This window comes from Mus pahari, chromosome 7, assembly GCF_900095145.1.
Source record: "Mus pahari chromosome 7, PAHARI_EIJ_v1.1, whole genome shotgun sequence".
Taxonomy (NCBI): domain Eukaryota; kingdom Metazoa; phylum Chordata; class Mammalia; order Rodentia; family Muridae; genus Mus; species Mus pahari.
Window position 1 is genome coordinate 30,202,734 of NC_034596.1, and position 14,770 is coordinate 30,217,503.

Genomic DNA, 14,770 nt, shown 5'->3' on the forward strand with positions numbered 1-14,770 from the left:
GGGCCGATTGCAAGACGTCATCAACCTGGCACTTGCCGACATGGAAGGTGGAGACGGCACAGTTTCCGTGGCAGGCCGTGGGGCTTCGGGTTCCGCAGCAGTAGCGGCGACCGTGCAGGCGATCCTGCAGGACGGTAAGGCGTCGGACGGTGGCCTGGCCGGGGTCGCCCTGCCTTGCGCAGAGTCCGAGAACCCTACCGGTCGCTTTGCACAAAGTTTTCCGGTCTGGACTTGGCCACTCCCCTCCGCCCGGCCCCCTGGCGTCCGGGATTGTCCTGGTTCCCCCGTTTCACGGGGGACGTGTTCTTCTCTTCCCGTGGGTGTCTTGGGGGGAAAACACCTGGTGTCTAGTTGCTGGGGTTTGCACTGGATCCTGATGCTCCCAGGACATCTCTGTAGTTCCTGCACGACGTGGTCGGGGCTGATAGCCGCTGCTGCTGCTGCCCAGTTCCTGACCAAAGATTGTACTGTCCGTGCCCAGAAGTGTGAACTCACCCTGGGTGACAGACCGCTCGCTGCTTAAGGAAAGGGATGGAGGATGCAAAAAGTAGAGTTGGAAATTTCCGTGTTCAGTTCTTGGGCTATGCAGGTGCCTCTGTTATCCATACATGTCGAATACTGAAGTCAGGATTACTGGTAGTTTGAAGAGAAATTGTCCCAAGTAAGTTAACAGTATACCTTTCTATAGTATAGTACGCTTGAAAGTCAAGTTCAGTTGTATTAATGGTCAATCTGAGAGGCAGAACAAAATTTAGATTGCTAAAAGTATTAGGCCTTAATCATCTCATCTTTTCCTTAGTTGACACCAAGTTCTTTCATCTATTAAAAGTGTTTGCATTTATCACTTAATTGCTTCCGAGGCCTTGCCCCCCTCCCCCTTCCCCACCCCCTATCCCGTTTTTTTGAGACAGGGTTACTCTACGAAACCCTGACTGTTCTGGAACTCACTATGTAGATCAGTCTAGCCTTGAACTCATAGAGATACACCTGCCTCTGTCTACCAACTGCAGGGATCAAAGGCTGCCAAGCCAAGCATAGGAACCTCTTTTTCTATTCCACAGGGTTAAAAGCAGTATTCTGCATACAGTAGGAACAGATTTTTTTTTTAATTTGCCTCACAAGAGTGACTTAAAGGATCAAACAAATTTAAATTATGGTGTTTTCCCTGACTGTTGAATATTTTATATCTTTTCAATAGATACTTTATATCTTGTCAAGACTAGTGATGTTTTCAGAGTTGGGTTGTGGTGGATTCGTAGAGTTTCTGCCTGATGCATCTCATCTTTGTGTCTTAATTGAAATTTAAATTTAGCCATGTTTCAAAATCCTGAAATGTGTGTGTGTGTGTGTGTGTGTGTGTGTGTTTTAATAAATGTCCAGCCTTTGAGCTTAAACTGAACTTAAAACCATGCTTGCTTTTTTCCTTCTGTGGTTTCAAACACAATTAAGTAAAGTTTCAGCAATTTAATACAATTAAATAAAGCCCTTTGTCTTAAGGACATCCCCTTCCTTTGTGCTCTGGAGTTTATTCCTGTCTAGAATTCAAACACTCGCATCTATAATGTTAAAATCATTTTGCAGAGGTCCTTAGTGGTTCCTTGGAAGTAGGTCAGATGGGCACTTCTGCTTCTTACCATATTTAAACTTGTAAAAGCCTGGCTCTTTCCTTGAAGTAATTCCTTATATAATGTAAGGGACCCACACTGTTTGTTTGTTTTTCAAGGCAGGGTTTCTCTGTGAAGTTCTAGCTGTCCTGGAATTTAATCCATAGACTAGACTGGTCTAGAACTCAGAGATCCACCTGCCTCTGCTTTCCAAATGCTGGGATTCAGGACTTGTGCCACCACTGCCCATGTATGTATGTATGTATGTATGTACATATGTATGTATTTAAATTCCTAAATCTGTAGGTGTCCTTTCCAGTTTCCCCAAATGTACCTGAAAATTTGAGCATTTTGTTCAGTAACCAATTCACTGTCTTGAGGATTGCTCAGTGAACAGATGCAGAGTTGGAAAATTTGTGAGCAGTTTCTGATTTTTCACTGATAAGAATACCACAAAAGAGATAAATTATGTGATTTATTCTGGAATATCAACCATTGAATAATCTTATAGCCATGTTCATCTTTTATTGTTGCGTCTTTGGGAGATTGTAGTCACCACTTCCTTTAAACAGTTATTTCTTTTGATTTAGTCATTCATTCTGGTTTCTTTTTCTTTAAGCACTCTTCAGTATTTTCTTTACCCAAATCCCCAGGTTTTGGTGTCTTCCTGAGTTCTAAGACCTATGTTGTCCACTTTGTAAATCATCTAATCTCTGTGTTGGTCATAGATACACAGTAGAGTAAGCTGGGACGTGAGAACCTCATAAGGAATCACTTTCATCTTACTGACCTATCTACACATGGGACATTTTCTTTATTTTTTCTTATAGCTTTTTTTGATTCTTTGTGAATTTCACATCATATACCCCAATCCCACTCATTTCCATGTTCCTTTGTATCTGCCCTCCACCCTTACAATCTCCTCCCTAAGGAAAAAAATCTTGCTGTGGAAGCTGCAGCGTGTCCACAGCATACCCCCTTGTCCACTTCTTTACTTGACAGATGTTCATTGCAACCAGTCACTGGTCTGGTTCGAGGCTTCTGGCTTCTGCTACACTATCTATTCTGGATCCTAACTAGGATGCCTCTTGGATATCCTGTTGCCCTCATGGAGATCCTGCAGTTTTGAATCTGTAGGGCTGGCCCCTTCTTAAGCTCCATCAGTTCATAGATGTTGGTATGGGCCAACTCAAAGTCCTGGATCTGGGCCTGGGTGACAGTTGAGTTGGTTAGCCTGCTAGTTCTTCAACACCCACACCAGCAGGGCCAGCTCTCTAGCACTGCCCAGACTAGCTCACCCAGTGCTGGAGTTGCCAAGGAGTGGAGCCAGCTCTTCTGCTCTTACTGATTATTAAAGCCAGGTCTGTTGTGTTGCCCAGGTGAGGTGTGGGGTCCATTCTCCAGAGTGCTGCAGCCAGTGAGTCTGGGGCAGCTCTGCTCAGCCCTTGGACATCATCGTGGTCCCAGGCAGCAGCCCAGACCAGAGACATTCACCTGGCCTTTGGTGGTAACATGGGCCATGGACATTGACACAGACCCCTGCTGCTGCATAGCCACAGACATGGCCCTTAGCAGCTCAGCCTGAGACGTCACCACGTCCTTTGGTGGCAGCCTAGGCTCCTCACATCAGGCTTTCCCTCACCTCCCGTGAGTTTTCAGTTCCGCCTCTCAGAGTTCTCACACCATTCTGCTTCTCTTTCTCTCCCATCTCTTCACCACACACTTGCACATGGTAGAAGCTTCCATGGCAGGAGGCTCATGCGCCAGGTGGGCCTCTGCATCGTGGGACATCTTCTTAATTGCTAGTTGATACAAGAGGGTCCAGCCCATTCTGGGTGGTGAGCATTAAATAAGAAAGGTAGCTGATAGAGCCAGGAGAGCAAGACATTAATAAATGTTCCATGGTTTCTGCTTCAGTTACTGCCCTGGGGGTCTTGTTTTGAGTTTCTTCTGTTAAACCTGAGAATCATGAAGAGAAAAAAAAAAAAACCAATCTATGTTGTCCAAGTAAAACAAGCTTTAATTAAATACTGGCTAGGATGATGGACTCTGGTCAGGTCCATCTTGGGGTTCCCAGAAAATGGCAATAAGTCACATTTTGCCGAGGCTTATGAAGGCAAACTCCTAAGACAACATATTTTCCACCAGGTGCAATCGGGGGCAAGAATATATCCTGATGTGCTTTCTGGCCACATACCTCATGCCTACATCTAATCAGAAGCAAACATACATGCTGACATATTTCCAGCCTGTGTATTTCCTGCCTCCATGTCATCAAATACAGTTGGTGCAGTTGGGTCAAACAAACTTGTTTATGGGAGTTGAAACTTATGACTTATTGTTTTATATGAACAGCAGTCTCCAGCATCTCAGGAAGCTTCTGTCCTTGGACAAAGGGCTTACAGGGTAGAGGCACTTACGTTTTATGGCTCTCTTAGGCACACTAATTAAAACTTAAACCATAACTTTATTTCTCACAGTACCTTTACTTTCCTAATGATAGATTATAACCTGTAAGCTAAAATAAACATTTTCTTCTACAAAGATCACTCACTGTTTTTATCACAACAGAAAAGCAGACTAAGACAAATTCATCATTCTCTTCTGGATTATAGAACTATATTTTTAGCCATTCACTGGAATTTCTGTCTTGATGATGAACATCATATGAACAAGTAGTACATATTCTATGAAAACGTTAAACAATGTAAGTTTCTTCCTATCCTTGAGTCTCCTTTTCTGATCGTGTTGCTACTTGTGGTTGGCAGTCTGTTAAATGAGTGCTGCCCCTTTGTGCAGTCGCCAGGCTCTTGGAGGTAGGGGCTTGTTTCTCATCTTTGTATACTTAATGCCTCAGACATCTAGCTTAATGCAAAACTGAATTCCTTATATCAGATAAAGAATATCCCATTAATTATAGAAACTTAGGAGTTTTCTTTGGTTTATTTTACCTTATGAACTTATCAGGTCCTACTCATTATCATGTTCAGATAATGGCCAAATATGTCAGTTGCTTGACATTCTTAAGTGACACTGTCTTACTTGGACCTTCATTGTGTCACTTGGGCTGTTAGTACAGTGCTGTGCTTTTCTTACCTCTCTGATTCTTCTCCAGGGGAAGATGTGTTGGTAAACCAGCTTTCTTGGAAAATAAGAAAAGGCCTGGTTTTGTTAGTATTTGTGTATTCCATGCTGTAAATACCCCTACTGTGAATGTTTGAAAGGCACCTGTACTTATAAAACCAGCTGGCTCAAAGAATTCCTGAAAATGTCACAGTTGGCTGTTAAAAGCTAATCATTACTAAGTCAAGCATATTGCTGGGTGACAAATCCCTTTTTAGGGATTTAGGGATTTAGAACCATTGTTGTAGAACTCAAAACTGATACTGTCCTTGCTTGGCTTTAGAATGTTAAGTAGCATACATGTTGAAGATTTTGCATGTCTTACAGGCCTTTTATCAACTTGCCCTCCAGCCTTCCTTTGAAACTTCATCTGTCTTACTTTTACATTTTCTGCCTAATGCATACATTCTATTGTCCTTTTTTACTAGACTTATTACCCATGTTAAAGTATGTTGTTTTGATATTTGCTGGTGGTAAACCTGTGTGAAGTGACTTATATTTTCTGGGAAGGATTCTTAATTCTGAGAAAAACTTGGCAAACTGGAAGAAAATGCAATTTTCAGAACTAGGGCTAAAGTAGTAATATTTTATTTCTTTAGTTTAAGAATAGTTAGAATGTGAGAATACTTAAGACTGTTTTGCTTGGCTGGGTGATGGTGGGTGGCACACGCCTTTCAATCCCAGCACTTGGGAGGCAGATACAGGTGAATTTCTGAGTTCGAGGCCAGCCTGGTCTACAGAGTGAGTTCCAGGACAGCCAGGGCTACACAGAGAAACCCTGTCTCCAAAAACCAAAACCAAAACCAAAAAAAAAAAAAAAAAAAAGAAGAAGAAGAAGAAGAAGAAGAAGAAGAAGACGACGACGACGACAGTTTTTCTCTTAGCACTGTGATACTTTTAAATGACAGATTAATTCATTCAGTCAGTATTGAGTACCTGACCTTGTCTGGCCTTGTTCAGGCTCTAGAGAGAGGTGGCATTCAAGCAAACGTCTTCCCTTAGTGGAGCATGTGTTGTAATGAGTATAGACAAGCTCAGTACATGGTTAGGAGTATATAGCTCTTGCTTTAAGCAGGTTCTGTGTATCTCATTTCTAGCATTTCATTTTCCTCATCTTCTTATTCAAGGGTTTATGGATTCCTTATATATTTTAGAAAAGATACATCATGATTTCTTTTTCCAGTATGTTTGAACACACCTTTTCTATTTTACCTTTAAGTCTTAAATTTCAATGCTACCTATAAGTTAGTGTTTGCCTATTTTTACTCAAAATTTAGATTCCTATTTAGATAAAAATTAGATTAAAAATTTAGATTCATGTTATAAAATCTATAACTGTATTTATGCACTGAAGCAATACATGTTATTATTAGTCAGTTTTTCTTAAGCATCGTTCCTAACAATAATCTCATTTTCTTGGAAAAATGGTTAGAGATGATAGTTGTGATTTTAATCTTTTATTCAGCATTTTCCTGCCTTGTGATTCCCTTTAAAAGTAAGCATTTGGAAAAACAGCAAATCAGACAATGCTGATGTATGCTTTAATCCCAGCACTCAGGAGGCAAGGGCAGGTGGATCTTTGAGTTCAAGGCCATCCTGGTTCCAGGATAGCCATGACTATACAGAGAAACCTTGTCTGGGAAAACGCAGCCTAACCCAACCCAATCCAACCCCAACCCCAAACCAACCCCAAACCAAACCCAATACAAAACAAAACAAGCATAGCAGAGTGGTTCAGAGCCTGGTCACAGCAGCTGTACTTTCTGTATTAGAATCCCAGATAGTAACATTGGAAAAGTTGCATCCCTGGTCTGTTCCTGTGATGCAGGGAAAATGATAGTTTCCCCACACATCAGGACTACGGGGATTGACAGAGTCAGTACTTGGATTAGATCAGCACCTGGAACATAGTGCACTCTTAAGAGTATTATCACTTGTGTTCTGCACAACCTGCTCCAGTTTATCCTCATTGTTCTAGGAAGCATCTTCAACATTTCCTAGTGTATAGAAGGTCTCAAAACACGCTAAGTACGATTATAATTGATCTATTGTCTGATAACTGGTATAACACAGAGTTGATACATTTTCCTTTATTCTTTTCCTAGACTGTTATAGTGAATTTTTAAATGAAGACTTTGATGTAAAAACTTACACTTCCCAATCTATTCATCAAGCTGTAATTGCTGAGCAACTAGCAAAACTTGCCCAAGGGATCAGTCAGCTGGATAAAGAACTACACCTACAGGTAACACCAGTCTTCTGGTCAGAGAGATTGTTCAGCCGAAAGTGACAGTTTATTTTTTTGTCATCTCATCATTGTTAAAACCTTCACTTCCATAAGCGAATGCGTAACTTACCAGCATCTCTTAATTACATCTTTGCAAGTTTTCTGTATGCTACTTTTTATTAGTTGAAAACAAATTGACCTATATTTCTGAAATCATATACTCTTTCTGTTTATTACCTGAATGTTTTTACAGTGAATGTTTTGGGGAAGAAAAAATAGGATGCCTTTGATAATGATAACAGAAAATGGAATTTTGGTGGTAGAAAAATTTGAATAAAGAAACTTGGGATGTTGCACAGGCAGTGTTTCCACTTTATTAAATGCAGAGTGTGACATTTGCTTTTTGTCTGGATAGTTCTGGAAGAAACACTCAGATGAACTCTTTCCTGACAAGTCCAGATCTGTCATATCATGAGACTTACTCAGTTAACTTTTGGTGTTTTCGTTTCTTACTTAGTGAAAAGAATAGCTTATTAGAATTGTGGTGACTTTTAAGGTCACTTCAACTTTAAATTTCTCATTTCTTGTTATAACATAAATATTTAGAAGACACTTAATGCTAGGCTTTGTGTTAGGCTGTTGGTAGAGAAATGAGAACACATTCCTCGGTTCTCCAAGGACTCTGGACTTAGTGACAGATACAGACAGGAATAACTGTCAAATGAAATGGTACAAAGTGTTTTGCAGGAGCAGGAGAAATCAGCTTAAATTCTGCATAGAGTTTCAGGGGATAGGTTTTTCCAGAGACTCTCAAGATTTTTGTCTCCCTTTTACACTTGGTATATTTCTTCTCTCATGCAATGCCTCTATAGTAGGAATTAATGAGAATTTAAAATTAACACTCCCTAGAAGAACAAATTTTATCTATCTATCAATCAGTCTATCAATCTGTCTATTTATAGATATATGAAGTCATAGTCTCTGAGTTCTAGTATGAGAGCTGAACCTGTTACAATTATTTTTTTAGAAGCAAAATTGGATAATGCTCATCAAATAGAAGAATGAAAGAATGTGATTAAAGTAGTGGAAATATCAGTGACATGATTAAAGTTCCAAAAGACTTATCATCCATTAGGTCTTAACACAGGAACTAGAATGGCTGTAGGAATTGAAAGAAAGGCCCTTAACACATAGTTGTTTATGGAGTTGTTGATGGACAGAGAGTTGTTGAACTGAATAAAGTGTCATAGTTGCAGGATAGAGTATTGTCTCCTGTGTTACTGGTAAACGTTTGAGTCTAGAGTCTTGTGACTAAACACTGGAACAATCAATATGGTTTCCTCTGCTGTCTGTGCATCTTCATGTCACTGGTTACTAGCTGAAACAAATAGGAAGGTAGCTTTCACCTTTCTTTTATCTTCTACATCTATTGAAAAGTCATCTTATTGGCAGCAAGGGAGTGTATGAAAGGGGTAATTTTTAGCTTTTCAGCCTTTCCAAGGTGTCACAAAAAATAAAGGAGAATAGAAAATTAAAAGAATTGTTCTTGTTAAGACAGATTCATTGATGACTACATGAATAATCTGGAAATAATTTAGTCTTCCGATGGCAACTTTCCTATTGCCAAAACAAAGCACTAGGCCCAAGGCAGTTTATAATAGAGAACAATTAATTTGGATGGAAGGTCATGGTTCCAGAGGGTTAGAATCCATGACCGTTATGGCGGGGAGTATGGCAGCAGGCAGGCAGGTGCTGGAGAAACAGCTCAGCTTACATCTGCTCTGCAAGCATGAGGCAGAGAGCTAGCTGGGAAGCCCTCCCCCAGTGACACACCTCCTCAAACAAGACCACACCTCCTATCCTTCCCAAACAGTTCTACCAACTGGGGACCAAGTATTGAAATATATAAGCCTTTGAAGATAAAAGACGAAAAATAGTTAACACTTACATGAAGTGATCATGATGGGAAAGAGTGAACAAATTTTGTATTTAAAATAATATAATTTACCCGGGGATCCATCCCATCATCAGCTACCAAACCCAGACACTATTGCACATGCCAGCAAGATTTTACAGAAGGGACCCTGATATAGTGGCCTCTTGTGAGGCTATGCCAGTGNCTGGCAAACACGGAAGTGGATGTTCACAGTCAGCTATTGGATGGAACACAGGGCCCCCAATGAAAGTACCCAAGGAGCTGAAGGGGTCTGCAACCCTATAGGTGAAACAACAATATGAACTAATCAGTACCCCCAGAGCTCGTGTCTCTAGCTGCATATGTAGCAGAAGATGGCCTAGTCGGCCATCATTAGGAAGAGAGGCCCTTTGGTCTTGCAACTTTATATGCCCCAGTACAGGGGAATGCCAGGGCCAAGAAGTGGTAGTGGGTGGGTAGGGGAGCAGGGCCGGGGGAGGGTACAGGGGACTTTTGGGATAGCATTTGAAATGTAAATAAAGAAAATATCTAATAAGAAAAAGAAAAAATATAAAATGAAGGATATTTATTGGAAGCTATAGAATGACAGTGATTTTCAGAAGTGGCCAAAATGAAGGCACCCATGAATGGGTCTTTGCTTTTAGAGTTGTGGGTCCTGCGTCCACTCTTCCACAGGGCATGGCTGCTTGGGGAGGTGGGACTCAGAGAGTTTGATTGTGCCTATCCCACACCATCTCCAGGCGGGTGTTGGGCTATAGGGAAACCTGGGGACTGTGCGAGGGGTAAGAAAGCCAGTCTGAGGCACAGGACAGCTAGAGCTGGTTACAGGTTCCACCCATCTGCAACAAGGTGGAGACCATCTGGTTCTCAGGCTCTTGGGACACCCAGGTGTCACTGGGAGCCCTGTGGGCTGGATATAGCTTGGGGCCAGGTGGAAAAGGGAGGAATTCCTGCTGGTCCCTTGGTGATTGTCCTTGGCTTGATAGCTGGTGTTTGTTGCTGGGAGTGCAGGGAGGCCTTCTATAGGAGACTAGACAGCAGCTCTGTAGGCAAAGGCCTTCTCCATGGTTCCCCATGGTGGATCCCGATGAAAAGAGTCAGTCTGTGGTTACAGATCATTTTTTGCCATGATGGGAAGTAGATGTGTAAAACCATGCCCCACTTCTCAGGGTGGGCCTGAGATTAAATACCTGTTACCTGGAGGAATGTCTGGGAAGGGAAGTTTATTGGCTATGCCCTCCAGGCCTAAAGGTACCTCATTAGTATAGTGGTCTCTGACTTGAGCCTACATCACCGCCTCTTTTCCTATTGTCTTTGTCTGAGATGTTAGGGATGCTTCATCTACATGTGGAGGAACTCCACATGGGTTCCTGTATGGGGTGTTGCCTGAATGTGACTGATGGCCACAAATCTATGGGGAGCTGCAGTTAGTGACAGGGGCCTGGTGCCTGGGAGCAGGCGAAGCTCCTACCATCCCTTCAGGGTCTCTGGGGCTTCAAAGCCTCTAGCTCAACTGAGGACCAGACTATCTCTCACTGCCCCACTTTTGTTGAGGAGGAACTTTAGTACACAGAGTAGATGGAGAGCTTCTTACTCTGTGAAAGGATGCAAAATCTTAGTGATGATGGAGATTTGATCACACTGTGAACCCGCGAGTGTGTTATTTACTGGAAAAACCCGTTTTTAGTAGTTATGGTATAGCTCAGTCCCAGCACACACCTTTAAGAGTTTTCTGCTTGAATATTGTATACAGGATTAAATAAAGTCAACCATAGGTCAAGAGGAAGAGCAAGCAATCAGGAAGTGAACATAGGGATTATTAAGAGAAAAAAAAAAAAAAACAGAGAGAGTAAGAGGGAGTGAAGAGGAATGATAGAAACAGGGATAAGAAGTAGAAGGGAGAGATTGAGTTTGAAAAAGTTACTTGAGGCAATGTGGGAGAGGGAATTCCTGGTGGGACATTAGCCGAGGAGAAGGGTCAGCTGCGCGCCTTCTCTGCTTAGCAGAGTGCTTTCTCTGAGCTAGTAAGTTTTCATCCCAGCATCTGACTTCTGAGTCTTCATTGGTGAAATGGAACAATTGAGATTTTGTTACAAAACAACATAATAGGGTTTCTACAGTATTACTAGTATTTGCATGATTTCTTTTCATTTTATTTATCTTCATTTTATGTGTATGTATGCTTTGCTTACATGTATATTTGTGTACCATGTATGTGCTGTGTATCTGTGAAGGCCTGAAGAAGGTGTTGGTGTCCCTGGAACTGGAGTTAGAAACAGTTGTTAGCCTCTATATGGGTGCTGGAAATTGAACCTGGGTGTTATGTAAGAACAACACCTGAGCCGTCTCTTTAGCCCCACTGCATGATTTCTTAATGCACCAAAGTGTCTTACGTGTGCTCTTTTAACTCACAGTCCACCTCCCCTCCTTTGTGTTTTAGCTATCCACATTCCCCAAATTTCCACCAAAATACCAATCTTCAGTAGGGAAAAGGATTTTCTGTGACACAGAGAAGTTGACACAGGGAGCTATCTAGGGTTAGATAGCTGCTGGGAATTTTAGTTTCTAGGATATGGAGTTAGTGCTGAATTAAGTCCAAGAACAAAGACAAACTTGATTCCAAAAGTGTTCTTTAAAGGGAAAGCACAAGAAAAGTAATGACTTTGTCCTAGTTTGTACAATTCTATTTAATGTAGTTAGGAAAGCAGAGAGTCTGCCATGGCCCAAGTTTGTATTTTCCCTAGATCATATGTTGCAAACTGAATTTCTTTTTACTGCTGGGAATTGAACCCAGGGCCTCATGTATACCAGACACGCACTTTCCCAAATAAGCTACAACCTCATATATTCCTATCTTCACATATTGAATTAATTCCCAATGTGATAGTTGAAGAGATGGGGCTTTGGGGAGGTGATGTGTACCCTGCTAAATTGGCAGAGTCCCATAGGAGAGATTGTTCATCCTTCCTCTATGTCAGGACACTGAAGACACCACTGATGATGAGTGGATACTGAGTTTGTTAACCCTCGGTCTTGAACTTTTAGCCTCCAAACTGTGATAATGAATCTCTTATTTGTATATTACCTAGGCTGTGGTATACTTTGTCAGCACCCCAGACATACTGAGACAGGGTTAGCACTATATATTTTTGCTCTGTATTGAACTTTTACTGTATTTATGTATTTCTGCTATAACCCATCTCAAGCATATCTTATAACTTGTGCGTGCGTGTGTGTGTGTGTGTGTGTGTGTGTGTGTGTGTGTGTTATCTGTTCCCTTTATATGTCAAGGGAGGTCTTGGATTTTACCCTGTGGTGACAAAATAGTTAATCAGAGCACATGCTGATTTTTCATTCTGAATTTTTCAGGTTGTTGCAAGACACGAAGATTTACTGGCACAAGCAACTGGAATTGAGTCTTTGGAAGGTACGTTTTCTTTATCCTTAGATGGGGCTAGACAGGGACCCACAAGCTTTTTGAGCTTGAGGACTGGCTAGAATGAACTTTTAGATTTTGTTGGCCATACAGACTGTGCTGTAGACACTGAGCTCGACCAGAAAGGTGTAAAGCAACAGACAGACAATGTGAAAACTTCCATACCTGTTCAGATCACTGCTTGGGAGAGTTATCTTTGCTGTGCCTCGGTTTTCCTATGTGTGGCACAGATATACTAATGTGTACCCAAGTAGTATTGTGTTATGAGGAAAGTGGTTAAAATAGGCTTCCATATATAAATACTCCTATAAGCTTAGTTAATTAAAACAGTAAAATAATGAGTCTTGTTAGAATAGGTAGTGGAAGTAGGTGTGAATTTTTATGTATTTTTTTTCCTTTCTTTGGCATTCTTATCAGTGGGAGTATAGTAAACAGATAACACATTGGAGTTTTATTTGTGTGACTCATGTTTGACTAAATCATTTATGAACTTTGCAATTTTTTCTGATTATATTTTATAAGTATGAAATGATACAATTATGTTTTTATTATTACTTGCTATCTCAGAGTTTCTATTGCTGCGCTAAAGACCATGACCAGAAGTAATTTGGGGAAGAAGGCTTTATTTCAGCTAAAAATTTCACATTTTATACTTTGTCACTGATGGAAGTTATGACAAGAACTTGAGGCAGGTTCTGAAGCAGGAGCCGTGGAGGAGTGCTGTTCAGTTACTCAAATGTTTCAGTTGTTGAACTTGTTCTCCATGGCTTGCTCAGTTTGCTTTCTTATACTCCTCAGGTCCACCTGCCAAGGCATGGTGCCCTCTACTGTGGACAGAGCTCATTAAGCATTGATCACGAAAATGCCCTCTAGGCTCCATCTTGTGTGGATGGAGGCATTTTCAACTGAGGTGGTTCTTCCCAGGTGATTCTAGCTGGTGTCAGATTGGCAAAACCAACCAGGGCACTCGTGTTTGGATAACTATTATTAATCATGTATCCAGAGAACGTTAAATGATGATGTTGGTGTGATACTCCAACAGGGTTTCTCACTGTGTCAAAGAAATGAGCTTAACTCAACATCTCTGGTGTTTTGCACCCTGTGAAAGGACTTAGTTTCGTGTTTTGGGAAATGATAGTTTGATTGTTAACTTAAAAATCTGAGCTATATTCTTGAAGAAGTTAAGAGTCCTTAAGTATTGGTCTAATATTGGAAATTATATTTTAATCTCTTAACTGTTTTATGAGTTTCTAAGAACAGTAATATTTTAATGGTAACTTTGAAAGCAAATAATATAATTTTCACTTGTGAAATGATATAGTACATTGATTAACTGGTTATCATTATAATAGAAATACTTCTCATTAAGACTTAAATCATTTAATTTTTTTTAAATCTCTTTTAATTCTTTTGAGACAATCTCACAGTCTAGCCCTGGCTGCCCAGAAACTCACTGTGTAGACTGGGCTTACCTCAAACTCACAGAGATCCACTTGCCTCTGCCTCCAGAGTGCTGGGATTAAAGGAGTGGACTACCACACTCAGCCTCATTATGGCTTTCTTATGTGTATATTTTTATAATATGCTTGTTTTTTTCCAGGATCCTTTTTGTTTTTCTGATTGTGATTCTTAACCTTTAAAGGCTGAACTCTATCTCTTCAGTTCCTTTCTCAGAATTCTTTTTTCCCCCATAATTTATTTATTTATTCACTTCACGTCTAGATCTCAGCCCCTGCCTCCTGCTGGTTGACTCCTCACACAGCCCCTCCTCTCTTGCCCCCTCCCTTTCTCCTCTGAGAATGGGAAGGCCCCCTTGGGTACCAACCCACACTGGCACATCAGGTCACTGCAAGACTAGGCACTGAGGCCAGACAAGACAGCCCAGTTAGGTAAACAGGATCCACAGGCAGGCAACAAAGTCATAGACAGCCCCCACTCTAGTTGTTGGGGCATCCACATGAAGACCAAGCTGCATATCTGTTCCAAATATGTGAGGGTCCTAAGTCAAGCCCATGCTTCCTTTTTCTTTGGTAGTTCAGTTTCTGAGAGTCCCCAAGGGTGAAGGTTAATTGATCTTCTTGTGGAGTCCCTATCCCCTTCCAGTTCCTCAGTACTCTCCCCACCCCCTCTCTTCTACAAGGCTCCCAAGCTCCATCTAATGTGATGCTATGTTATGCTTGCAGACATGAGCCTATCATGGCTGTCCTCTGAGAGGCCCTAGCAGCAGCTGATTGAGACAAATGCAGATACTCACAGCCAAACATTGGACTGAATTTAGGGGCCCCTGTGGAAGTTAGGGGAAGGATTGAAGGAGCTGAAGGGGATGGCAGCCCCATAGGAAGACCAACAGTGTCAACTAACCTGGACCCCTGGGAGCTCCCAGAGACTAAGCTACTAACCAAAGAACATATATGGGCTGGTTTGAGGCCCCCAGCACATATGTA

General features: G+C 41.4%; 1 protein-coding gene across 1 annotated transcript in view; it reads left to right on the forward strand.

Moving 5' to 3' along the window:
- The first annotated feature begins 11 nt into the window (after positions 1-11).
- The window catches only part of Cog5 (component of oligomeric golgi complex 5), a 287,917-nt gene continuing 273,158 nt past the window's right edge, over positions 12-14,770 (forward strand). The window contains exons 1-3 of the mRNA XM_021202362.2: positions 12-134; positions 6,833-6,972; positions 12,260-12,317. Of these exons, the coding sequence (XP_021058021.1) occupies positions 41-134; positions 6,833-6,972; positions 12,260-12,317 (292 nt within the window). The 5' untranslated portion in view covers positions 12-40. The remainder of the gene's footprint in view (positions 135-6,832; positions 6,973-12,259; positions 12,318-14,770) is intronic.